The sequence below is a fragment of the Tachyglossus aculeatus genome, chromosome 4 (assembly GCF_015852505.1).
Source record: "Tachyglossus aculeatus isolate mTacAcu1 chromosome 4, mTacAcu1.pri, whole genome shotgun sequence".
Lineage (NCBI taxonomy): Eukaryota > Metazoa > Chordata > Mammalia > Monotremata > Tachyglossidae > Tachyglossus > Tachyglossus aculeatus.
In genome coordinates, this window is record NC_052069.1 from 114,597,199 (window position 1) to 114,624,137 (window position 26,939).

Genomic DNA, 26,939 nt, shown 5'->3' on the forward strand with positions numbered 1-26,939 from the left:
CTCCTAACCTTGCCTCTTTTTCCACCCCCCCACACTCGAGCCCTTTTCCATGTCCTTCCTGCCCTCCATCAAACCCACCATAGCCCCTCTGGGGCCATACTGCCTCAGGACCACGCAGCCTCTTCTCCGACTTCCCAGCCTCAGATTGTCAACTGAGGGAGGGAAAGGGGAGAAGACTCCGCCCCACACCTTCCCCCTCGTCCAGGCATTTTCAAAGCGCTCCATCTACATACCAGGCAGGAGGAAGATTTCTTCACTGAATGTCAGTGTTTGGCCCTCCTTGTACCAAGTGACTTCGGGGCCAGGGTGGGACTGGACATTGCAAGTCAGAGAGACGCTGTTGTTCACGATGGCCACAACCTGTTCCGGATTCGGACCCACGATCCTCGGTGGGACTGTAGCCCCAGAACCAGATGGAGAGAGAGGGAAAGAGAAGCAGCATGGCTCAGTGGAAACAGCACGGGCTTTGGAGTCAGAGGCCATGGGTTCAAATCCCGGCTCTGCCAATTGTCAGCTGTGTGACTTTGGGCAAGTCACTTAACTTCTCTGTGCCTCGGTTACCTCAACTGTAAAATGGGGATTAATATCCCTGTGGGATAACCTGATCACCTTGTAACCTCCCCAGTGCTTAGAACAGTGCTTTGCACATAGTAAGCACTTAATAAATGCTAAAAAAAAGAGAGAGAAGGGGAGAGGAAAGGAGAGGGAGGAAGAGAGAGGGGGAGAAAGAGAGGGAGAGGTGAACAGAGAGAGAAAGAGAAAGGATGAAAGAGAAGGAGGGTGAGAGGGGAGAGGGAAAGAAAGGGAGACACTCAGTACAATACACCATCTAATGTCTAATGCCCATCTGATTCACAGGGCTGTTTGGGGTCTCCATGATCACCATTATGTTTCTCCAGGAGACAGAAGAAGGGATAGAGGGAGGGATACAGTAACAGGACCCAGCAAAGCTACCGTTAGGGAGGCCCAAGAGTGAGAGGAAACAGTCACTGAATGAGCCATGCATCCTGCTCACCTTGTACCTTGAGAGTGAACATCTTCTCTGCTGACCCCGCCTGGTTCTCCGCCAGGCACATATAGCTGTCAGCATCTGTTACCTCAGTGGCAGAAACCTACAGAGGAGGAGAAGATGGTGCCAGGAGCCCATCTGTGCCTTCTTAAAGCCACCCCAGCTTTGTCTGGCTCGTCCACCCCTTCACCCTCCACCCCACCTCCAGAGTGGGCAAAAAAAAAAAAAAAGCCAGAGCAGGGAGGGTAGCCCAGCAGCCACAAAGCACAGTCATTTCCTCCTCCTTGTCATCTCAAAGCAGTACCGAATAACTACTGGGGGCATGATGCTATATTAGGTGTTGTGGACAGCACTAGACACGACACTGTATTGGGGTCCGGTGATCTGGATACTCCCCTCTGGGTCTCAATCTTACTCAAAGCTGCATAGACTGTCCCACAACACTCTGGAGCAGGGAAGCCTAGATTGCTCCGGACATCCAGACGGGCGAGACCCAGTGACACTAACCTGCAGCACTCGCCCATCCTCCAAGGTCTGGTGCTGAGGGCTTGGAGGGAAGGGCAGTCCGTTCCGGAGCCACAATATGGCAGGGGTTGGGTTTCCTAAAGCCTGGCACTGGAGGCTGACAGTGCTGTTGGCGTTCACGGTCACCTCTTCTACCAGCTCCTCGGTGTCGCCCTGGATCACAGGGGCAGCTGGGGAGCAGGGAGGAAAAGGGGGAGGAAGAAGCAGAGACGGGACAGCATTAGAGGCTGGGGAAGAACAAGGGGACAGTGTGAGGGGAACTTATGGGAAGGAGCTAGTTAAGTACTGCCCTTCCTCCCCTCCGCTCTCACCACCCTCTCCACACTGAGATGCTGGCATCTCACCCTTGCCTCCCAGCCCAAGGACCAGGCCCACCTACAGGAAAATGTCAGGCTGGGGGTTTGAGACTAAACCTGCATTTTCTAGAGCCAGAAATGGGAAAAAAAGACAAAGCAATGAACTTGGAATTTAGGATTGTGACGGTCTTCCAGGGAAGATCAAACAGTCAATCATATTTATTGAGCATTTACTATGTGCAGAGCACTTGGGAAAGTATAATACAACAGAATTAGCAGTCACATTCCCTGCTCATAGTGAGCTTACGGTCTAGAGGGGTAGAGGACTATGGAAGAGTCAGTCATCGGCTGAAGTTTCCTTTCAGTTTCCCTTGATCGCTGCAAAATGGTCAGGCAGAAACACCTGTATCAGACCACTAGCTAGCAAAGTGGCCAGAATATTGAGACAATGTGACAAGGGAGACTGAAGGAAATCCTGAGGGATGCAAGGTGGCATGGGGCTAAATATTTTGGAGGAAATATTTGTGAAATTGCTTTTGTCCCCAATCCCATCTATATAGTAGATGAGCCTCTTGCGGTTTGAGTGTGATCCCTCAACATTTTTTTTATCTTTATGACATTTGTTCATTCATTCATTCTATCATATTTATTGAGCGCTTACTGTGTGCAGAGCACTGTATTAAGAGCTTGGGAAGTACAATTCAGCAACAAATAGAGACAATCCCTGCCCACAACGGGCTCACATTCGTTAAATGCTTACTCTGTGCCAAGCACTGTACTAAGTGCTGGGGTAGATACAAACTAATCAGTTTGGACACAGTCCATGTCCCATGTGGGGCTCAGTCTTAATCCCTATTTTACATATGGGAACTGAGGTTATTCATTCAATCATACCTATTAACTGCTTACTGTGGGCAAATCACTGTACTAAGTACTTGGGAGAGTACAATAAAACAATAAATGGACACATTCCCTGCCCACAGTGAGCTTAGGTGACTTGTCCAAGGTCACACAGCAGACAAGTGGCAGAACTGGGATTACAACGTAGATGCTTCTGATTCCCAGGCCCCTGCTCTATCCAAAAGGCAATAGTGCTTCCTGTGTTCACAGCCATAACATGTTACAATTCAGCCTATTCTCTCGTGATCGTCCGCACTTGGCAGGGATCTTCTAGAGAAGGAAACCCCGTCCAAAAGGAGCCTGGCCAGTTCTAGTCCCCACTCGGGCTACTTACTCAGCACCAACAGCTCATAGTGAAGCCAATCCTCTCCCACTTCATTGGTTGCCTTACAAGTGTATCTTCCAGCATCTTCTGTTCTGACCATGGAGATCTGCAATACCCGGCCCCCTAAGGGCAACGGAATTAAAGAGGCAGGAAGAATACACTTGAATCAATGATTCTCCCAAGAGAGCATTGGGACAAGAAGGCAGCTTCTTCAAGTGAACATAGAGACAGTCAAATTGATGGAAACACCTTTTTATTCCTGAGGTAATTCCTCCCACACACAGCTGCAACAGGATCAGCCCCAGGTGTCACCTAAAAGAGCTGAATTCTCTCACAACACATCTATGCACCTCCCTGAATATCCTCATTACGGCTCTCTTTTGCACTAAAACAAAGTCTTGTTATTTTAATTCACAGTTTCAACTTTTCTTCAAGTACCACTCATTCTCCATGTTCATGATGTGATTTGCTGATTCACGCATATTCCTCCCTTCATGCACTGCTCCAAGAGACTTCCAAAGCCACAGAGACTGGAAAGCCAGGCTTGAAGATCAGTTCAACATGAGGGAGAGGGAAAGAGAGAAGGAGAGGGAAAGCTCAGGAAAGGGAGAGGGAGGGAGAGAGGGCGAGGGAGAGAGACCAGGAGAGGGAAGAAAGAAGTAAAGAGGGAAAGGAGGAAAGGGAAGAGTGGATATGTTTTAACCCGGTTTGACATTCATTCATTCAATCGTATTTATTGAGCACTTACTGTATGCAGAGCACTGTACTAAACGCCTGGGAAGTACAAGTCAGCAACATATGAAGATGGTCCCTACTCAATGGGCTTTGACATAATAATAATAATAATGACATTTATTAAGCACTTACTATGTGCATAGCACTGTTCTAAGCACTGGGCACTGTTCTAAGCGCTGGACATGACAATTATGTTCCAGACCCACATGATCTGAAGACTTGATTTTTCTCAGAAGGGAACCCCAGGGTAGAGTGATGGAGATCAACATATTCCCAGAAGTCACAACCCAAAACGTCCAGATGCCTTTTCTGCACCAAGGATAAGATCGCCAGTCCCATACCTTGAAGTATCGAGACTCCCTCAGCGCTGGAGAGGGGCTGCCCGTCTCTGTACCAGGTGAGCTTTGGGGGTGGGACAGCATTGGTGTCACAGTACAGGTATGTGGGGCTATTCTCCACGATCTCCCGGTACTCTGTCACCCCTCCTTGCTGCTCCTCCTCTTGGTAGCGGATCTCAAAAGCAGCCGTGTCTCCCAACCTCTGAAACATGGGGGGCACTGCAAGGAGAAACAAAACCATCTGTTGATGCCACTGGGAAAAATGAATCCTAGCATCTTCAAGGGCCCGCACTGAAGCTTTGGGGAATCCAAGACAAAGTCCTGCTATCAAGAGTGGCTGTTGGAAATGTTCATTCTCATCCATTCTCTCTCTCCCCTCTCTCTTTTAAAGATATCTGTTGAGTGTTTAGTTTCCAAGCACTGTACTAAGCAACGGGGTAGATCAATCAGTGGTATTTATTGAGTGCTTACCATGTGCAGAGCACTGTTCCAAGTGCTTGGGAGAGTATGAGAGAATTGGAAAGATATGTTCCCTGCCCATAATGACCTTCCAGTCTAGAGGATAAAAGATATTCAGGGTGGACACAGTCTCTGTTCCACTTAGGGCTCTCAGTCTCAATCCCCAAAGGTGAAGTAACGGAGGCACAGAGAAGTTAAGCAATTTGTCCAAGGTCACATGGCAGACAAATTGCAGAGCCAGGATTAGAACCCAAGCCCTCTGAGTCCCAGGCCTGTGCTCTTTCCATTTGGCCACGCTGTTTATCACAGACCATGTGCGTCTCTTGCTTGAAGCTCTCCCACATTAACTCCTCCTGACTGATTTCTCCCATCCTTTCTATTAGCCCCCTGTAAATTCAATGTGTTTCTGTTATTTGTACTCATTATGTACGTTTTACATTCCCTTGCTCCTTTCACTTCACATTCACTTATGTATATTTTGTCTCCTTTTGATTAGGGACTGCGTCCACAACACTCCGACTCAGTAAATTCAATGTTCTGCATATAGGAGTTACTCAGAACAGAATCTTGACTGGCTGGGTCTTTTCACATTCCCTGCCCACAAAACGCTTACATTTTAACAGAGGAAACAGACATAAAACTATTTACACAGAGAAATCAGAATAAACTGGAAGCTCAATTGAAATAGACAAACATATCAAAGGGCTGAGGCTGGGGATACATAGTTGCAAAAGTGCAAGAGGCAGCTGATAAGCTGTTTTGTTTGCATTGGTATTTTTAAATTGTTGCATTTAGCTTGTGTCTGAAAGCTCTTGTGGAATTCTCCAGCCGCCCCACATTAGCTGGTGACTCTCTTGAAGGTTGTGATTGTGAATCACAATATATAGTTAATCTGGTGGGCAGCATCAAGTGCTCCTTCCTTCTGCTAAATTGCTCTTTTCAGTCATTTGCAAATAATCCAAGTGGCTAAAAAACACTCAGCATCACAGCATGAGGCCCATTCTTCTATAAAGTGGAGTTTGGGTTCCTGAAGAGACATGCACTACCGAAAAAAGCATTTGTAGAACTCACTCGAGTGACAAAACTGTTTCTTCCTCTTCTGACACACACCCCAACATATCCAGACAGATTTGTGGGGGAAGAGCCATTTCCCATTCAAAACATGAAATAAAATCCCATAATAATAATAATATGATGGTATTTGTTAAGGGCTTACTATGTGCAAATCACTGTTCTAAGTGCTGGGGGGATACAAGGTGATCAGGTTGTCCCACGTGGGGCTTACAGTCTTAATCCCCATTTTACAGATGAGGGAACTGAGGCACAGAGAAGTTAAGTGACTTGCCCAAAGTCACACAGCTGACAATTGGCAGAGTCAGGATTTGAACCCATGACCTCTGACTCCAAAGCCCATGCTCTTCCCACTGAGCCATACTGCTTCTCTAATAGAAGCATGTAATAGAAGGTCATGGGTGCTAACAATTAAGAGATTCGCCAAATAGCAGCATTGCTCTCCATCAAGCGGCAGTTCCCTTTATGGATGGTGATGCGCTTAGTACAGTGCTTTGCGCACAGTAAGGGCTCAATAAATATGATTGAATGAATTCTGCTATTTGCAAATCCCTTAAATATTGTCAGCCAGGAGGCTGGTAGAGTGGGCCAAATTAAGAAGTCCTAGTCCTTTAAATACTGCTTTTGCAAGAACCACCACTAATTATAATTGCCGTAGCTGTTACACTCTTACTGTTTGTCAAGCACTGAACTAAGTGCTGAGTTAGATATTAGATAATCGAGTCCCACATGGGTCTCACAATCTAAGTAGGAGGGAGAACTGGTTTCGAATCCCCATTTTACAGATGTGGGAATTGAGACACTGAGAAGTTAAGCGATCTGGTGATTTGAATCCCCATTTTACAGATGTGGGAATTGAAGCACTGAGAAGTTAAGTGACTTGCCCAGGGCCACACAGCAGGTAACCAATAGAGCCCCTGTGCTCTTTCCACTAACCCAGTACTAGCAAAGAAAGGGCAGGGCAGGGGGAGCAAGTAAGGTCTGACTTTCCTCTTATGCCTCCTCACGACCCTCATGTCCCCTTGTATCTCCTTGTTTCCCATCCCAGGAGCAAGCTTTTTAATTATGAAACATGAAATTCCTGTCAAAGGCCTCTGCCATCCTGAGTATTTTCCGCAAATCGACTGGCAGTTGTGTCCACCAATAACATCCTGTCTGAGGAAACTGATTAGAAGAAGTGATCTGTCAATAACCCATAAAGCTGTACCTTCAACTGGAGGAACATGATCAAAGATGATCTCCTGGGAACTCATCATTTTACAGTCTTCGTACCCTTAGCAAGGCACATCTTTCTTGTACACCCCTGACTACTGCTACCATTAGTTCATTCAATCGTATTTATTGAGCGCTGAGAAGCAGCGTGGCTCAGTGGAAAAGAGCCCGGGCTTTGGAGTCCGAGGTCATGGGTTCATATCCCAACTCTGTCAATTGTCAGCTGTGAGACTTTGGGCAAGTCACTTAACTTCTCTGTGCCTCAGTTCCCTCATCTGTAAAATGGGAATTAAGACTGTGAGCCCCCCTTGGGACAACCTGATCACCTCGTAACCTCCCCAGTGATTAGAACAGTGCTTTGCACATAGTAAGCGCTTAATAAATGCCATCATTATTATTATTACTGTGTGCAGAGCACTGTACTAAGCGCTTGTACTAAGTGTACTACCACTTACCCAAGAAAACTCCAGACTCTTTAGAGTGGAGAGGAGAGAAATCCTCCAGGAAAAAAAAATAAACAACAAAACTCATGACCCATTAAGAAATGGCCAATATTTTCAGATATTCCAGTCCAAAATATATATTTAATTCTATTTTCAATTCATCACACGAAAGTGTAAAAAATAACATTTTTAGTATTTTTTCACACTGAATCCTAATTTCGTAAAATTTGATTTGGGAATCAAAATTGGGTGAAATCCTGAAGCTGCATACTTTAATAAACGAAGAGCAGGCTACTCTAGTCACTGTTGACCCTCCATTTCTTATGAGCCACCCAAGTGGCCCGGAGGTCCCAAATCCTATAGTTCCCTTAAGCCAAATCAATCAATCAGTGGGATTTATTGAGTGCTTACTGTGTGCAGACCACTGTACTCCCCTTAAGCCAAATCAATCAATCAGTGGGATTTATTGAGTGCTTACTGTGTGCAGACCACTGTACTCAAAGCCTTATTGAAGACACATCTCCTCCAAGAGGACTTCCCAGACTAAGCCCCCCTTCCCTCTTCTCCCACTCCCTTCTGCATCTTCCTGACTGGCTCCCTTTATTCATCCCCCCTCCCAGCCCCACAGCATTTATGATCATATCTGGAACATATTCGTCCTGATGTCTGTCTCTCCATCTCTAGACTGTAAGCTCATTGTGGGCAGGGAATGTGTCTGTTTATTGTTGTTCTGCACTCTCCCAAGCACTTAGTATGGTGTCCTGCACATAGTAAGTGCTTAATAAATATGATCCAATGAACAAATGAATTGGGAGAGTACAATACAACAGAGCTGGTAGACAGATTTCCTGTAGGAGGAGAAGGGAAGAGGTTCTGAGCTGCGCACGTACTCACCCTGGATGAGGACGTTGAAGTCCTTATCGTCTTCTCCGGCCACGTTAGTCGCCACACACAGGTAGCGCCCGGAGTCCGAGACTCGGGTTGGTTGGATCTGGAGAAGCCTCCCGTCAGCCTGGATGCGCAGATGGTCCCCTGAGACCACCAGCTGATCACGGGAGGAGAAAGCAAGGGAAGAAACCGGCACAGGTAGAGTTAAATAAGCCAAGAGGCATGGGTCTCTTGGGAGTCAGAAGGACCTGGGTTCCAATCCTGGCTCCACCACATGTTTGCTGTGTGACCTTGGACAAGCCACGAACTGAAGCCTTCTCTGGGCTTCAGTTACCTCATTTGTTCACCACTCGTCAGCTGTGTCACCACTCGTCAGCTGTGTGACTTTGGGCAAATCACTTAACTTCTCTGGGCCTCAGTTACCTCATCTGTAAAATGGGGATTAAGACTGTGAGCCCCACATGGGACAACCTGATCACCTTGTAAATTCCCCAGCGCTTAGAACAGTGCTCTGCACATAGTAAGCGCTTAATAAATGCCATTATTATTATTATTAAAATGAGGATTAGGACTGTGAGCCCCAAGCGGGCCATGGACTGTTTCCAACCAGATTATCTTGAATCTACCCCAAAACAGTGCCTGGCATGAAGTGATTAAACACTTTAAAAAAAAAAAAAAAAAAAAGCATTGGGGTCAGTCTACATAGGCAACTGGAACCAGACAGAGAAAAATAAACTGGATCCAAGTCCAAGAACATGGTGGTGTCCTCAGTACTCAGAATTTTGCTTCTCACAACCAATTGAACCTGAGAGTTTTCATTTTCCTACTGACGTGGTTTTTAAAAAATGGTATTAGGTAAGCGCTGGGGTAGATACAAGGTTATTGCGTTGGACACAGCATATGTTCCATATAGGACTCATGGCCCTAATAATCCCCATTTTACCAATGAGGTAAACTGAGGCATAGAAGTCAAATCACTTGTCCCAAGTCACACAGCAGACAAGTGGTGGAGCTGGGTCCTTCTGACTCCTAGGCCTGTGTTCTATCTGCTAGACCACACTGCTTCTCTATGATCTTTAGATGGATGTGGATACATAAGCACTTAGCGATTACTACAGTGCTCTGCACACAGTAAGTGCTCAATAAATACGACTGAATGAATGAATTTTCCGGGGCCCCATTACTTTACAAGGACTTGGGTTTTGGAATCTACTTGAATTAACTACATCCTTTTCCAACTGAAAAACAATTTCTCTTATGAGCAATCCAGGACTATAATGTAGGCAGGACTCACATTCCCTGGGTCTTTGCCTAAAGATTCAGAAAGGTGACTAGTAAAGGTCATTCCCAGTGCTTAGAACAGTGCTTTGCACATAGTAAGCGCTTAACAAATACCATCATCATCATCATTCCCCAGGTGACCCCTTGCCAAGATCTTCTAGACTGTGAGCTCGCTGTTGGGTAGGGACCGTTGTTGCCAACTTGTACTTCCCAAGCGCTTAGTACAGTGCTCTGCACACAGTAAGCACTGAATAAATACAATTGAATGAATGAATGAATGAATGAATTTAGCACCTCAAAAACAGGACCACTGACCAGCTGGGCCCAGGGTGGGAGCCCCATCCCTTTGTCTCCAAGGGAATCAGCCCCAGATTTACCAAAACTCTTTCTGATTCTGAGGATAGAATTTTCCAACCTATTCACCCATTTAGAGAAGCAGAATTGCCTAGTGGAAAGAGCATGGACCTGGAGTCAGAAGACCTGAGTTCTAATCCCAGCTCCTCCACTTATCTGATGTGTGACCTTGGGCAAGTTACTTCACTTCTTTGTGCCTTACTTTCCTCATCTGCAAAATATGGATTCAATATCTGTTCTCCACTTAGAGGGAGAACTAAGTGCTTAGTACAGTGCCCTGCACAAAGAAAGCACTCAAAAAATACAACTGATTGATAGACTGTGAGCACCATGTGGGACAGGGACTGTATCTGATTTGATCCTGTTGTATCTATCTCAATGCTCAGAACAGGCACACAATAAGCGCTTAAATATCATGATTATCAGTTATTATGCAGCCCTGAAATAAAGGCATCCTGAACTTGTACAAGGACCAACCAGATTTCTGGCTGCCCATTAGGGGATGGACAGCACAAAACCCCACAAATGGCATTCTGGGAGGTTCAGATGACTATATATATATTCCAAGGATATATATATATGCCAATGATTCTTTTTGTGGTATTTGTTAAGCACTTACATATTTATTCTATTTATTTTATTTTGTTAATATGTTTTGTTGTCTGTCTCCCCTTCTCCTCAACACGCTATCTGACCTTGGCTTCACAGACTCCGTCCTCTCCTGGTTCTCCTCTTATCTCTCCGGTCGTTCTTTCTCAGTCTCTTTTGCAGGCTCCTCCTCCCCTTCCCATCCTCTTACTGTGGGGGTTCCCCAAGGTTCAGTGCTTGGTTCCCTTCTGTTCTCAATCTACACTCACTCCCTTGGTGACCTCATTCGCTCCCACGGCTTCAACTATCATCTCTACGCTGATGACACCCAGATTTACATCTCTGCCCCTGCTCTCTCCCCCTCCCTCCAGGCTCGAATCTCCTCCTGCCTTCAGGACATCTCCATCTGGATGTCCGCCCGCCACCTAAAGCTCAACATGTCGAAGACTGAGCTCCTTGTCTTCCCTCCCAAACCTTGTCCTCTCCCTGACTTTCCCATCTCTGTTGACGGCACTACCATCCTTCCCGTCTCACAAGCCCGCAACCTTGGTGTCATCCTCGACTCCGCTCTCTCATTCACCCCTCACATCCAAGCCGTCACCAAAACCTGCCGATCTCAGCTCCGCAACATTGCCAAGATCCGCCCTTTCCTCTCCATCCAAACTGCTACCCTGCTCATTCAGGCTCTCATCCTATCCCGTCTGGACTACTGCACCAGCCTTCTCTCTGATCTCCCATCCTCGTGTCTCTCTCCACTTCAATCCATACTTCATGCTGCTGCCCGGATTATCTTTGTCCAGAAACGCTCTGGGCATATTACTCCCCTCCTCAAAAATCTCCAGTGGCTACCAATCAATCTGCGCATCAGGCAGAAACTCCTCACCCTGGGCTTCAAGGCTCTCCATCACTTCGCCCCCTCCTACCTCACCTCCCTTCTCTCCTTCTACTGCCCAGCCCGCAACCTCCGCTCCTCCACCGCTAATCTCCTCACTGTACCTCATTCTCGCCTGTCCCGCCGTCGACCCCCGGCCCACGTCATCCCCCGGGCCTGGAATGCCCTCCCTCTGCCCCTCCGCCAAGCTAGCTCTCTTCCTCCCTTCAAGGCCCTGCTGAGAGCTCACCTCCTCCAGGAGGCCTTCCCAGACTGAGCCCCTTCTTTCCTCTCCCCCTCATCCCCCTCTCCATCCTCCCATCTTACCTCCTTCCCTTCCCCACAGCACCTGTATATATGTATATATGGTTGTACATATTTATTACTCTATTTATTTATTTATTTATTTATTTTACTTGTACATTTCTATCCTATTTATTTTATTTTGTTGGTATGTTTGGTTCTGTTCTCTGTCTCCCCCTTTTAGACTGTGAGCCCATTGTTGGGTAGGGACTGTCTCTATGTGTTGCCAATTTGTACTTCCCAAGCGCTTAGTACAGTGCTCTGCACATAGTAAGTGCTCAATAAATACGATTGATTGATTGATTGATTGATTCTAGACTGTGAGCCCGCTGCTGGGTAGGGACTGTCTCTATATGTTGCCAACTTGTACTTCCCAAGCGCTTAGTACAGTGCTCTGCACACAGTAAGTGCTCAATAAATATGATTGAATGAATGAACTTACTAAATGACTGGCACTGTTCTAAGTGCTGGAATAGATACTATCTATTCCTTTAAGCTTCAAGCTAATCAGGCTGGGCACAGCCCATGTCCCACACATGGGGTTCCCCACCATGGGGAGGTTACAAGGAGATCAGGTTGTCCCACTGGGGGCTCACAGTCTTAATCCCCATTCAAAAGATGAGGTAACTAAGGCACAGAGAGGTTAAGTGACTTGCCCAAGGTCACACAGCAGACAAGTAGTGGAGCCGGGACTAGAACTCAAGTCCTTCTGACCTCAGGCCTGTGCTCTATCCAGTAGGCCTTGCTGCTCGCTGAACTCCGGGAGACAATCACCAGTGTGCCTTGACCCCATCAGGACTTGGAGACCCAGAAATTTGAATACTCCAATTGTGCTCCTGATTCCTCCCAACCCAGTCACCCTCACTCACCTGCCCATCCTTGTACCAGCTGATGGTGGGTGGGGGCACAGCCCAGGACTCGCATTCCAGGGTCAGGGTGCTGTTGACCTTGGTTCTCACCTCCTTCACGCTAAACTCATCCGAGGGGTCGTCTTTGGAAATCGAAGGGGGAACTAGAAGCCAGAGCAAAACCTTAGAATCGGACCTGGAGCTGGCCGGGGGTCACCCATCCCTGTTGTTCTGCAGTAGAGGGGCACGTGCTCTGGGATCAGTGGAACCATATCAAAGCTGGAGGGGGACCACCTCCAAAGTGAAGAGGGAGGGAGTCACTGATGCAGCCGCTCTCAAGACGCCTCAGTTGGGTGACAATCATCCTCCCCTCCTTCAAAGTCTTTTAAAATCGCATCTCCTTTAATTGACTAAGCTCTCATTTCCCCAACTCTCACTCCATTCTGCATCACCCTTGCACTTGGATATGTCCCCTTTAGTCACCCCACTCACAGCCCCACAGCATTTATGTACATAACCATAATTTATTCAATTATATTAATGTCCGTCTCCCCATCTAGAAGGTAAACTCCTTGTGGACAGGAAACCTGTCTACCAGCTTTGTTATACTGTTCTCTCACAAGCACTTAAGTACCGTGCTCTGCACACAGTAAGCGTTCAATAAATATGATTGATTGATTGATTGGTCCAAGAAACCTCCCATGGGATTTAGCTCCAATTGTCCTTCCCTGAAAACTTTGAGGAATATAATGGGGAGCTCTCTGAAGTAAGGCTTAGGGATTTCCCTGCCCAGGGGTGAGGAGGAAAGATTAAGAGGACCTCTGCAAGGTCCTAAAATCTAACATCCTCCAGCTGTGGTTATAACTAAGGAGAGGTTGCTGCCTGAAAAGGGCTTGGAGTTCTGCCAGGCTGCTGCCAGGGGACAAGGAACAAGTCCAACCGTGCCTTTCCAGGGGAGTGTGGTCCAAAGGGGGATTCTCATTACATACTGAGGACTTCTACGTGGTAGTTCTTCGTGGCCTCTCCAACTTCATTGGTCACCACGCAGGTGTACCTGCCAGCGTCGTCCTCCTGGGCATTCAGGATTTGCACCCCCCGCGTACCTGGGCAGGGCCAGAGGCAGAGATGTCCCTTGGAGGCTAGCGCAGGCCTCAGCTCTCCTCCCTACTAGGTAATAAGGTCTTTGACCACCCTAGCACTGAGTTGTGCAGCCCAGGGAAAATGATCTCTCTAAGATAGGGTGACTTTGGGCCTTGACTAGGGGGGCAACGGATGCTAGTTTAAACTACACCTCCTGTTCTCTGCTTTAAAGGGACCACCCCTCATGAAGGGGAAGGGGAACCTGAGATTCCCCACTGTGGGCTTCTCCACTGGCATGGCTCCCAAGTGATACAGTCTTCACAGCAGCTTCCCATTCTGCCCCACAGAACTAACTGAACTGAGATATTTCCTCATATCCCTCCTCATATCCAACAGATTATTACTCTCCCCGCCTTCAGAGCCTTATTGACGGTTCATCTCCTCCAAAAGTCCTTCCCCGACTAAACCCTCCTTTCCTCTTCTCCCACTCCCTCTGTGTCGCCCTGACTTGCTCCATTTATTCTTCCCCCTCCCAGCCCCACAGCACTTATGTCCATATCTGTCATTTATTTATGTTAATGTCTGTCTCCCCCTTAGACTTTAAGCCCATTGTGGGCAGGGAATGTGTCTGCTTATTATTATATTGTACTCTCCCAAGTGCTTAGTACCGTGCTCTGCACACAGTAAGCCCTCAATAAATATGAGTAACTGACTGGTCCATGCATCTAATCAAGACATAATCTACTGGTAAAGACCAACCACATCAGCCCAAGGAGAGGACTCTAAGACCCTGGAAAAGAGAGAGTCGGAACTGTAAACTTTATACATTCCCCTGAGCCAACCCACCTCCACATCCCCCAGTTCCATCTCGGCACTTCTAGGCGTAGGATCCTAGAGCTGTGAATCCCAAGGTGCTGGGGTCAATAGAGGCAGTTACCTGGGAGTAGCTGGACATTGCGAGAAGCCTCGAAAGGAAGTCCGTCCTTCATCCAGGTGACTGTGGGAGAGGGGAAGGCCAGGGCCTCGCAGATCAAAGAGATGGGATTATTGACCGTCACCGTCACGTCCTCATCAGCACTCTCCTCGGTCACCCCCGAAATGGTGGGAGCCACTAGGGGACAGGAGTCTTATCAGAGAATAATAATAATAATGATAACAAATAATGGTACTTGTTAAGCACTTACTAGGTGCCAAGCACCCTTCTAAGTGCTGGGGTGGATACAAGTTAATCAGGTTGGATAGCAGCGTGGCTCAGTGGAAAGAGCACAGGCTTTGGAGTCAGAGGTCATGGGTTCAAATTCTGGCTCCGCCAATTGTCAGGTGTGTGACTTTGGGCAAGTCACTTAACTTCTCTGTGCCTCAGTTACCTCATCTGTAAAATGGGGCTTAAGACTGTGAGCCCCCAGTGGGACAACCTGATCACCTTGTAACCTCCCCAGTGCTTAGAACAGTGCTTTGCACTTAGTAAGCACTTAATAAATGCCATTATTATTATTATTATATAATCCTTGTCCCACATGGGGCTTACAATTTAAGAAGGAATAGAATTTAATCCTCATTTTACAGAGGAGATAGCTGACTCACAGAGAGGTTAAGTGACTTGCCCAAGGTCACACAGCAGACAAGTGGCAGAGCCGGAATAAGAACCCAAGTCCTCTGACTCCCAAGCCCGTGCTCTTTTCACTAAACTATGCTGCTTCACTGAGAAGGGGAAACACAATCTAGAATCTTAAGAGGGTAAAGCCCTATGCCAGGCCCTAAGGGGCAAAAAGGCCTGCAGGAGCCCTAGGAGATGTGTCAGAGAGAGGATCACCAACTCGTACTGTCTGGCCTGGAGGCCTCTGCATCTTCACCAGGGGTTGCTGCTTATCTTATTGATAATAATAATAATAACAATAATGATGGTATTTGTTCAGCATTTGTTACTATGTGCCAAGCACCGTTCCAAGTGCTGGGGTAGATACAAGGTAATCAGGTTGGACATAGTCCCTGTCCCACATGCGGCTCACAGTCTTAATCCCCATTTTACAGTTGAGGTAAATGGAAAAGTGAAGAGACTTGCTCAAGGTCACACAGCAGACAGTGGTGGAGCCTGGATTAGAATCCACGTCCTTCGACTCCCAAGCCTCTAAGCCATTGTATTTGGGTTTCCCACATGGCTTCTACAGTGACCCATATTTGTTTCCGGGTCCTGCCACTGTTGTCTCAATGTCTGCCCTTCTCTGTGCTCAGGCATCAGAGGCACTTCGGGAAGCAGGGACCCCAGAACAGGGATGTGTCAGTTGGGAGGGGGAGCAGGTAGGGACAGAAATTTTACAGAACCCAGGTGTCCTGGAATTAGGGGGCAGTTTCCAATAGTTAACCCAAAGCTGACACCAGAGACAGTAGGTCTTTCCCATTTCCTCCATGAAGACCCTTCCTCTCAAAATAAAAAAAGAAGAATTACGGTATTTGTTAAGTGCTTACTATGTGCCAGACACTGTACTAAGTGCCGGGGTGGATACAAGCAAATCAAGTTGGACACAATCTCTGTCTCACGTGGGGCTTATAGTTTCAATCCCCACTTGATAGATGAGGTAACTGAAGTGACTTGCCCAAGGTCGCATTGCAGACAAATGGCAGAGCCGGGAGGGAAGATGGATTCTCTGACCCCTTCAGAACACCCAGTTACTAGGGCTTTTCCATCAGCAATAAGTGAGTGGGCTGCCAAGGTCATTAGTTGGAGGTGGATTCCAAATGAGCCAGACCGATTGAATGTCAGAGGAACAGATTCTTAGGGTATTTGCTCAGCCAACAGACTTACAGCTGAATTCTCTTGTGCTGGTTCCCTTTTTCTTACCCAGGACGCTGAGCTGGTAGTGCTTGGTCCTCTCGGCAATGGAGTTCGCGGCAATGCAGGAGTAGTGACCGGAGCTGGAGAGGTTGACTTGATTTATCTGCAGAAAGGACCCATCTGGGGACATATAGTAGGGGTATCCCTCGGGAAGAAGGCGGCCATCTTTGAACCACGTGATCACTGGTTTGGGATTACCTGGTCAGAGAATAATAATAATAATACTAATGGTATTTGTTAAGCACTTACTATATGCCAAGCACTGTTCTAAGCAGGTGAGAAAAAGGGAAATTCCTCAGCTTTGAGTTGCGTTTGCCTCGTCGTCACAGGCTCTCATGGATTGTGCTGGTCCCTTCTAGATCAGTTTTATGGGGCTCAGAACTGGGGGCTAGGAACTTTCAGAAAGTCGGTAGATAATGCCAGAAGTAAAATCACAAGTGTCAGTCATGGAGGAAAAATAATAACGACTGCATGCTCACTGGGAGCTGGGAATGTGCCTACCAATTCCTTTGTATTCTCCCAAGCTCTTAGGATAGTACTCTGCATAAAGTGGTCAGTAAATACCATTGATGACAATGATGATGATATATAATCAGTGCTATGTGCCATGCACTCTGCTAAGTGCTGGTGTGATACAACATAATCCCTGTTCCACCCAGGGCTTACGGCCTAAGAAGGATGGAAAACAGGTATTTCACCCTAATTTTATCAGTGAGGAACCTGAGGATCAGAATGGTTAGGTGGCTTTCTCCTCTGGTCTCCATGAGCACAGTGATTTCTCACTGAGTCCCTCCCTCCCTGCCAAAGAGGCAGATGAAAGTTATTGGTTCCCACCGAGGGCCAGATGGGCCAATTCTCCCCGAGTTGAAGCTGGCAGGGACCGGAGGATCTCTGTTCAATTTGCGCTTCCACTCCCACCCCCCGGCCCTCATCGATTAGAGCCCTAACCCTAATTTTTCTTACCTGTGGCATTGCAGGAGAAGTTGGCAGCTTGGCCCTCAGGGAGTCTGAGCACTTCCTCTGCATCCTCATCCACAATGCTGGGGGGCACTGGGGATCCAGGAGAGAAGAACGAGAGCAGTTGGGGGCAGGAAAGGCAGGGTCCTTGGCCTTCCTGGCCAGTCAGATGGTTAACAGATAATAATATTGTTAAATGCTAATATTGTTAAATGCTTACTATGTGTCAAGCACTATACTAAACCCTTCAGTAGGCACGAGCTAATCAGGTCCCACATGGGGCTCACAATATAAGTAGGAGGGAGGACAGGCATTGAGTCACCATTTTTGCAGAAGAGGGAACTAAGGCACAGAGAAGTTAAGCTACTGGCTTAAGGTCACACAGAAGACAAGTGGTGGAGCCCATGCTGTTTCCACAAGGCCACGCTGATTCTCTAAGGTGTTATTACCATATTAATAATAATTACTAGGTATTATCACTAGGCATTACTAGGAAGTGACTAGGTATTATTTCCTTTACATTGTCCCAATGGAGAGGATGATTGGAATGGGCAGAATAAACCAATTCCAGTTCTCCCCCTTGCCTACAGCCCGGGACAGTTTTGAGGGCCTCAATTCAAACAGAATCCTAGGAATTCCAGTTGGTCAACCTTAGATGTGCCTGGAGCAAAGGTTCAAATCTCTGCAGAAAATTTCCAGGAGGAGCTTCGCGCTGCTGCTTCCTTACCCAGGACGTCCACGCTGAAGTTCTTGCTCACATCTCCGATCTCATTGCTGGCCAGGCACGAATAGAGGCCCTTGTCCTTCTCCTGCACCCGCATCAGCTTCAGAATCCATCCACCTGGGGAGACGAGGGGACCCTAATGTGAGAGGTACTGGGGTCTGCCTCCTCTTCTCGCCCAACCCTCAACTTAGAAAGTGGCAGAGAATTCAGGCAGCAACCTGACACTTCTCTCCCAGGGCATGGTACACCAGGGAAGCCATCGAGGAGGGAACTGGGCCCTTTGGATACAACTGGGGGAAATCTCTTAATTTTTGACATTTGCAATCCTCTTCAGATGGACATTCAGAAATGCACATCTAGAATGTGTAGCTGGGCCTGACAAGAAGTGTTCTCCAACTAAGCATGTACCTCACCTGACAGAAAGTATGTATTCTCCTCAGGGATGATGGGCAACTCTCCATGGAACCAGCGCACAGTTGGGGGAGGGACTCCAGTTGCCTCACAGTACAGTGTCAATGTACTGTGCAGGGCAGCTGTGACATTCTTCAGAGGTTCTGTGTCCCCAGTGAGCTCTGGAGGAACTAGAAACAGGACAAGATGTTAATGGGAAAGGCCAGATCTGCATAGGCCCGCCCTGGTCCCCTCATCCTCTCCACCTCCCGGATTCTCCACCTTGCCAGTGTGGCTGTCCCAGGACTCACCCTGCACCAGGAGGTCAAACCTCCTCTCATCCTGTCCAACTGCATTCTCAGCCACACAGACGTAGCGCCCAGTGTGGGAGCTCTGCGCCTGCTCCACCAATAGTGTCCGCCCCCCGTCCTCCAGGCGCAGTCCCCGTCCGCTCCGCACGGGCCGGCCATCCTTCTCCCACTTCACCATCGGTGGGGGCCTCCCCGTGGCTTCGCATTCCAGGGAGACGGTGCCGGCCCGTGTCCCGTAGACTCTGGTGAGGGGCTCCCCACCGTTGGTGATCTTGGGAGGAGCTGCAAGTGGTGAGGGGAAGGGGGAGAGGACTCACTTGAGTGGACTCACTTCCTTACCACACCCACAGTGCTATTCCCTGGAAATAGAGAATCAAGTACTGCTCTATGCTCCGCAATGGGAAAGGAACAGGGTGATCTTGGAGAGACACAGGAAGGAGTTTCCAAAAAGGATTGTTTGGCTGGAAATGGAACTTCCGAGGACAGGTTAAAGGGGCTGAGGTGATTTAGCTAAGGAAACCATCAAAGAAAAGTAGCAACATCTAGTGGATAGAACACGGGACTGGGAGTCAGAGGGATCTGGGTTTTAATCCCTGCTCTGTCACTTGTCTCCTGGGTAACCTTGGGCAAGTCATTTAACTTTTCTGGGCCTCAGTTACCTCATTTTTACAGTGAGGATTAAGTCTGCGAGCCCTATGTGGGACATGGACCGTGTCCAACTTGACAGCTTGAATCTCCCTGAGCACTTAGTACAATGCCTGGCATATAGTAAGTGCTTAAATACCATTAAAAAAAGACCTGACATGGATTCAAGTGAGGTCATTTTTAACTGTGAAGGCTTTCACTGAGGAAATCTGGGGCAAATCTTTTCTAATTCTTCAAAAACTAGGTTCTGTCCTAATTAAAGGCAGCTACTGGGAAGCAGCACAGTCTGGTGAAAAGATCGAGGCCCTGGCAGTCAGAGGATCTGGGTTCTAATCCCTGCTCTGCCACTTGACTGCTGTGTGACCTTGGGAAAGTCATTTAACTGCTCTGGGCCTCAGTTTTCTCATTTGTAAAAGGGGATTCAGTACCCATTCCCCCTCTCTTCTGGACTGTGAGCCCCATGTGGGACAGGGACTGTGTCCAACCTTATTAGTTTGCACCTACCTCAGCACTTAATACAGTGCTTGGTGCGTGGTAAGCGCTTAGCGACTCCCACAATTATTATTATTGTTATTGTTATGAAGGGAGCTGGACCATGTGAGATTTGTGGGAGTCCCAGCATGATCCGATCCCACAGCCCCCAACCCCAGGCATCATGGAACTCTAGGACAGTGATGTGGTAGGATGGCTCAGTGGAAAGAGCCCGGGCTTTGGAGTCAGAGGTCACGGGTTCAAATCCCGGCTCCGCCAATTATCAGCTGTGTGACTTTGGGCAAGTCACTTCACTTCTCTGGGCCTCCATGTACCTCATCTGGAAAATGGGGATGAAGACTGCAAGCCCCCCGTGGGACAACCTGATCACCCTGTAACCTCCCCAGCACTTAGAAGAGTGCTTTGCACATAATAAGCGCTCAATAAATGCCATCATTATTATTATTATTAGGAAGGTGGCAAGTACCAGGACTGAGGGCTTCTTGTATGTGCTGCGGTTGAACCATTTGGTGTCCCCCCCGCCCCCCCCCCCGTGCTCGCGGGTTTCGTCTCCGGTCCCTTCTCCGGCTTACCATGCACCTCCAGCCTCTGGTCTCTCCTGCTGCTGCCGGCCACATTACTGCACTCACAAGAGTAGTTCCCCTCTTGGGAGGTCTGTACCCTCCCCAGGAACAACAACCTCCCCACAGCAGACAAGGACTCTTTGTTTTCCCCGTCGGAGGGAAGGGGGACACCTGGAAAGAGAACGGGCCTTGGAATCAGAGGATCTGGGTTCTAATACCAGCTCCGCAATTCGTCTGCTATTCATTCATTCAATCATATTTATTGAGCACTTACTGTGTGCAGAGCACTGTACTAAGTGCTTGGGAAGTCCAAGTTGGCAACATATAGAGACGGTCCCTACCCAACAACGGGCTCACAGTCTAGAAGGGGGAGACAGACAACAAAACAAAACATGTGGACAGGTGTCATCAGAATAAATAGAAGTAAAGCTAGATGCAAATCATTAACAAAATAAATAGAATAGTAAATATGTACAAGTAAAATAGAGTAATAAATCTGTACAAACATATATACGGGTGCTGTGGGGAGGGGAAGGAGGTAGGAGGAGAGGAAAAAGGGGGCTCAGTCTGGGAAGGCCTCCTGGAAGAGGTGAGCTCTCAGTAGGGTTTGAAGGGAGGAAGAGAGCTAGCTTGGCGGATGTGCAGAGGGAGGGTATTCCGGGCCAGGGGGAGGGCGTGGGCCGGGGGTCGATGGCGGGACAGGTGAGAACGAGGTACAGTGAAGAAGTTAGCAGCAGAGGAGAGGAGGGTGCGGGCTGGGCTGTAGAAGGAGAGAAGGTGTCCTCGGGCAAGACACTTCACTTCTCTGTGGCTCATTTATAAAATGGGGATCAAAACCTCCTCCCTCTGACAAACTGTGAGCCCCTTGTGGGATGGGGCTGTGTCCAACATGATTATCTTTTATCTACCCCAGTGCTTAGGACAGTGCCAGGCACATAGTAAGTACTTAACAAATACTTATTTTTAAAAAAAGGAGAGGGAAACACAGCTGCCCCCTTTGAACAACCCACTGGTTCTCCCAAACCTCAGTCTCTCTACATGACTTCTTCTTAGCGTCCTAAGTGTCCCCGGGAAGGGTGGATCAAACATTCTCAGTTGTGAAGTGCCAGAGAAGCAAACCAGTGAAGGTGTCTGACATTCACAGAGTTCCACTGCTAGGATGCTCACGGATCCAGAAAGCCCCTTTACAATAACCTTCATGAGCCTACAAAACCCAGTCAGTTACCAGTTAAGTCAATAGCTTCCCTTCTCCGTCTCTCACAGGGGAAATAATAATACCATAATAACAATGATGGTATTTGTTAAGTGCTTACTACGTGCCAACCACTGTTCCAAGCTCTGTGGTAGATGCAAAGTAATCAGACTGTCCCACATGGGGCTCACAGTCTTCATCCCCATTTTACAGATGAGGTAACAGGCACAGAGAAGTGAAGTGACTTACCCAAAGTCACACAGCTGACAAGTGGTGGAGTCGGGATTAGAACCCACAACCTCTGACTCCCAAGCCCGTGCTCTTTCCACTAAGTCACACTGCTTCTGGAGCAGAGCAGAGGACCGCAGAGGATTGCTTTAGGATATAAATGTGTATTGGCATGTAGATTCTTCAGGCATTTACACTTAAATCAATCCATCATTTATTGAGTGCTTATTGAGTGCAGAGAACTGTACTAAGTGCTTGGGAGAGTACAATACAACAGAGCCGGTAGGCACATTCCCTGCCTATAATGAGCTTACAGTCTAGTCGGGGAGACAAACATTAGTGTAAATAAATAAATTACAAATCTGTACAGAAGTGCTATGGAGCTGAGGGAGGGGTGAATAAAGGGAGCAAATCCAAGTTCAAGGGTGATGCAGAAGGGAGTGGGAGAAGAGGAACTGAGGGCTTAGTTGGGGATGATGTGCTTTCAATAAAACTTTGAAGGTGGAGTGATTATCTGTCAGATATGAAGAAATCATCTTAATACCTTCACAAAGGTAGATGGAGAGAAATAGAAATAGACTGAGGCAGAAAGACTCTGTGCTCTGCTTCAGACAAGAATATGAGTTCAATAAATATAAATTAGGCACTACAGGCTTAAAATGAGGCAAAAACAGTCCAAGCTCTAAAGAAGAATGAGGCAAATAGGGTGATTACCTTACACACCTAAATGACACCTAAGAAGGCCTTCCTTGAATAAACCCTCTTTTCCCCAACTCTGTCTCCTATCTGTCTCACCCAAGCACTTGGATCTGTGATTTTGGGGCATTTGGTATTTGCCCCACCCTCAGTTCCACAGAATTTATATACATATCTAGAATTATATATTATAAATTATTTATTTATATTGTCTGTCTCCCCCTCCTCTATAGATTGTAAGCTCATTGTGGGCAGGGAACTTGTCTATAAACTCTGTTGTATTGTACTCTCCTAAGCACTTACTAGAGTGCTGTACACATGGTAAGTGTTCAGTAAATGCCATTGATATCTACACTGAAAGAATTTAATTGGACTGTACCCAAAAGGGCACACAAACACCATTATCCAGATCGGGGGAATTTTAGAGATTTTAAAGTGGATTAGAGTCAAGTTCTGTCCAACTGGGTTGGGTTTCATTTAGGAGAGGAGTTTTCAGAGGGAAAGGCAGAAATGAGACTACAGGATGATCTCTCACATTTGCAAGCAGGCTTAACTTCAAGTGTCACCCTCCCCTCCTTCTCCCCACCTTTCCCCTCCTTCTCCCTACCTTTCCCCTTCTTCTCCCCACCTTTCCCCTCCTTCTCCCCACCTTTCCCCTCCAACAGGATTACCATGCACCTATAAGAAGGAAGAAGAGTAAAGGGAAGGGAGGGAAAGCAGCTTAGAGTACCGGCAGAACCATCCTCCAAACTCTGCAGAGTAAATCTAAGGCAGGAAGTTCCTACCGTCCTTCTTCCAGGTGATTCTGGGAAAGGGGATCCCCCTGCATTCACAGGTCAGGCTGGCAGGGTGTCCTTCGGTCACAGATAGGACTCGGGGCTCCTCAGAGGAGAAATATGGAGGAACTGAGCAAAGCAGAGAGAGAGAGGAGATGCTAACTGGAGGGTGGCAGAGGCAGAGTTCTGACACAGAATCTGATCCCACATGAGAATTCTGCTATCTTAATTACCCAAACGGCAGGTGTAATCCATCCTTGGCATATTTGAGGAATTGAGTGGGGCTGTCTGAGATCAACATGTGACCTTTAACCCCTACCCATACTCCATTGGCTCCCTAGAGGCCCTTACCCAAGACGTTGAGGTTGTAGTGCTTCTCTGAACGACCCCGCCTTGTTCAATGCCTCGCAGGTGTACCTTCCCACATCCTGCACCTTGGCTTGCTCCACCTGCGCAGGAGGCAAAGCCAGAGCAGAATTAGATGGTTTCCCTTCTCCTGAAAACCCTGCCAGTTGACAACACCCAGGGTCACCTCCCCTAGATTCAGAGGGCTCTCCCCACGATGTGAGAGGGGACAAATGACAACCAATTTCCTGATTAATTTGTATCTACCCCAGCACTTAGAACAGTGCTTGGCAGAATGAGCATTTAACATGTACCAGAATAATAATGATTATTAGTAGTAGTAGTAGTAGGAACCTTGAGCACTGACAGAAATGGTTTGCTGACTGATCTCATTTCTGCACTTCTTCAGAGTGTGAACAGCTACTGGGGAGCTCATTTGCCCTTGAATGATGATATCATCTACCTACATAAACTCTTGTTTATGTTAAACTCTTGTTCCATTTCTGTTTGTTCAACTTTGTCTAGAGCCGGCCCCAAACCACGTATGAGTGGATGCCAGTGAACTGCTTTTGTCCTTAGGCCACTGAGGCTCCTCACCTGGAGAAAGGCCCCGTCTGCTAAGAGTTGGACCCCAGGCCTGGGTGCAAGGGGACGTCCATCCTTCAGCCAGCTCAACACCGGAGGGGGGACGGCATGACTCTGGCATTCCAGGGTCACCGATTTGTTGACCACCACCGACACATTCAGCTCTTCTCCCAGAATACTCGGGGGCACTGGAAGAAACATGGCAGGCCGGTCATAGCCCCAGAGATACTATCTTCCACCAGGCAAGTCTCCAAGTCTCTACCAGAGACTCAGAGTAATTCAGAATAATAATAATAATAATAATCATAGCATTTATTAAGCACTTACTATGTACAAAGCACTGTTCTAAGCACTGGGAAGGTTACAAGGTCATCAGGTGGTCCCACAGGGGGCTCACAATCTTAATCCCCATTTTACAGATGAGGGAACTGAGGCACAGAGAAGTTAAAACCGATACTCATCTCATAATTGTGCGGTCCAGTCAATCAATAATATTTCTTGAGTGCCTACTATGACAAGCTTTATACTGAATATTTGGGAGTGTACAATAAAGTGCAATAAAATATTGAGAGTGTAAAATAAAAATCACTGCCTTCAAGGAGCTGACAGCCTAGCAAAGGAGGCAGACACCAAAACAATTTAAAGATGAGGAAAAAGGGAAAAGGGATATACACATGAGTTAGTTTAGTTCAGTGTGCTGCTCACGGTAAGCACTCAAATGACATCGATTAACTGGAGAAGATTTTTTTGGAGATGTGGTTTCAGAAGAGTTTGGAAAAACTGGGAGAACAGTGGTCTGTCAGATTTGAAGTGGGAGGGAGCTCCAAGCAAAGGGAAAGTTATGAGCAAGAGGTCATCAGTGGGAGAAATGGGAATGAAGAAAATGAGTGATCTTGAGAAGAATGAAGAGCATGAGCTGGGGTGGGATGGGAGAAGAGAATGGGAAAGTAAGGGAGATTGCTGATGGAATGCCTAAGTGTGAGCAGACAGGAGTTTACTTGACGTGAAGGGAATGGCAACCGGTGGAGGTCTGGGCATTTATTTCCCTGTCAGCCCTGCAAAGATTGTCTGTTACTCACAGTGCACCTGAAGGGCAAGATCCCGCCTATCCTCTCCCACGACGCTCACGGCCACGCAGGAGTACATCCCTGAATCCGCTACCCGGGCGCTGGACAGAGTGAGGACCCGGCCACCGGGGAAGATCTGTCCTCGGAGCCAGAGAGAGATCTCAGCAATGGCTGCCTCTGTGGGCTGACCCCCACAACTTCTCTGACTCACACAGGGAAGAGGGTGAGCTGTGACAGTGCCCTGGGCAAGGGAGGGATCCAGGACCCCCAGGGCACTCAGCCTCAGCAAACAAGGAGCAGCAGGTGTGGTCAGTTTGAGAAATCATCTTCTCCCTCACTCCAAACTCCACATCGCTCCCTCCCCTGGCACTCACCCCACCACCCAGCAAGCAACTACTCCAATCCTAAGACCATGACATGGAAAGACCCTAAGCTCCCAGATTCCCCTGTTTTTCTGCCCCATTCCCAGTCTCCTTGGTGGGGATGGGAAGGCTGGGGCTCCCACTGGGCCCATCCCAGAATGCTCTGCCTCCCACTGAGAGAGCTGGGCCCAGACATCAGTCACACCCCAAACCAGTCACACTCACCTGGAGGTCTGAGGTCCCGCTGCTGGACACAGGGTTGCCATCTTTCAGCCACAGCAATGTGGGGGTGGGGACCCCGGAAGCGTTACACACCAGCCTCACCGGCTCGCTCACCACCACGGGGCCCGGGAGGCTGGGAGCCAGTGTGATGCGGGGAGGTACTGCCAGGGGACATGCCACCTTTCATTGAAGGTAAGCATGGGCAGAGACAACAAATGCATCTTGCCAGCACCAATTCGCTTCTCAAGGATGATCCTCAGAGCCAAAGATTCAACCAGGCAGGACCAGTTTACTCCTGGACTTAGTTGGGCCTTGGCACTGCTTCTGCCCGAACCCAACCCAGGGACCTGCCTGGCATCTTGGGGCCACGGAGGCTGAGAGTGATGAGGGACCCCGTGATCATTCTCTGGATGGCAGAGCAAGCTACCCAAGCCCCAGCTCGTCCAGCCAGCAACTCACCATTGACCCGCAGGCTAAACTGTAGCTCGCTGGTGCCAGCCACGTTAGATGCCACACAGCGGTAGCTGCCCGTGTCAGAGAGTTGGGTCCGCTCGATGCGCAGGACGCGCCCGTCCCCAGACACGGTCACTCCCGGCCTGGAGGAGGCCAGCTGGCGGCGCCATTTGAACCAGGATATTTCTGAATAAGGAAAAACAAGGGCTCCGGGTCAGCTGGAGACTAGAAGGATACTGTGAGCCCATTGTCGGGTAGGGGCCGTCTCTATATGTTGCCGACTTGTACTTCCCAAGCGCTTAGTACAGTGCTCTCCACACAGTAAGCGCTCAATAAATACGATTGAATGAATGAATGAATAAATACTGAATCCCTGGGGGTGCGGAGCATCTGACTCCTTGAATGGGGGTTCATTCAATTAATCCAGGAAAGCAAATGGTCCCCCAGGGACAGCACCTGGGACCGACAGGTGATGAGGGCCTGGGTGCCCAGAGGGGTCCTGCCACAAAATCATAATATTAGTAGTATTTGTTAAAAGCGCTTACTATGTGCCCAGTGCTGCGGTAGATACA

At 48.1% G+C, this 26,939-nt stretch overlaps 1 protein-coding gene across 1 annotated transcript in view; it reads right to left on the reverse strand.

The window, feature by feature from the left end:
• The window catches only part of HMCN2 (hemicentin 2), a 155,825-nt gene that overhangs the window by 47,803 nt on the left and 81,083 nt on the right, over positions 1 to 26,939 (reverse strand). The window contains 22 exon segments of the mRNA XM_038745120.1: positions 234 to 395; positions 1,016 to 1,112; positions 1,517 to 1,704; positions 3,065 to 3,178; positions 4,132 to 4,347; positions 8,208 to 8,358; positions 12,468 to 12,610; positions 13,436 to 13,549; positions 14,464 to 14,637; positions 16,366 to 16,557; positions 17,323 to 17,409; positions 18,044 to 18,157; positions 18,454 to 18,621; positions 18,742 to 19,023; positions 20,451 to 20,612; positions 23,343 to 23,462; positions 23,685 to 23,721; positions 23,723 to 23,782; positions 24,276 to 24,451; positions 25,343 to 25,466; positions 25,918 to 26,075; positions 26,374 to 26,553. Of these exon segments, the coding sequence (XP_038601048.1) occupies positions 234 to 395; positions 1,016 to 1,112; positions 1,517 to 1,704; positions 3,065 to 3,178; positions 4,132 to 4,347; positions 8,208 to 8,358; positions 12,468 to 12,610; positions 13,436 to 13,549; positions 14,464 to 14,637; positions 16,366 to 16,557; positions 17,323 to 17,409; positions 18,044 to 18,157; positions 18,454 to 18,621; positions 18,742 to 19,023; positions 20,451 to 20,612; positions 23,343 to 23,462; positions 23,685 to 23,721; positions 23,723 to 23,782; positions 24,276 to 24,451; positions 25,343 to 25,466; positions 25,918 to 26,075; positions 26,374 to 26,553 (3,219 nt within the window).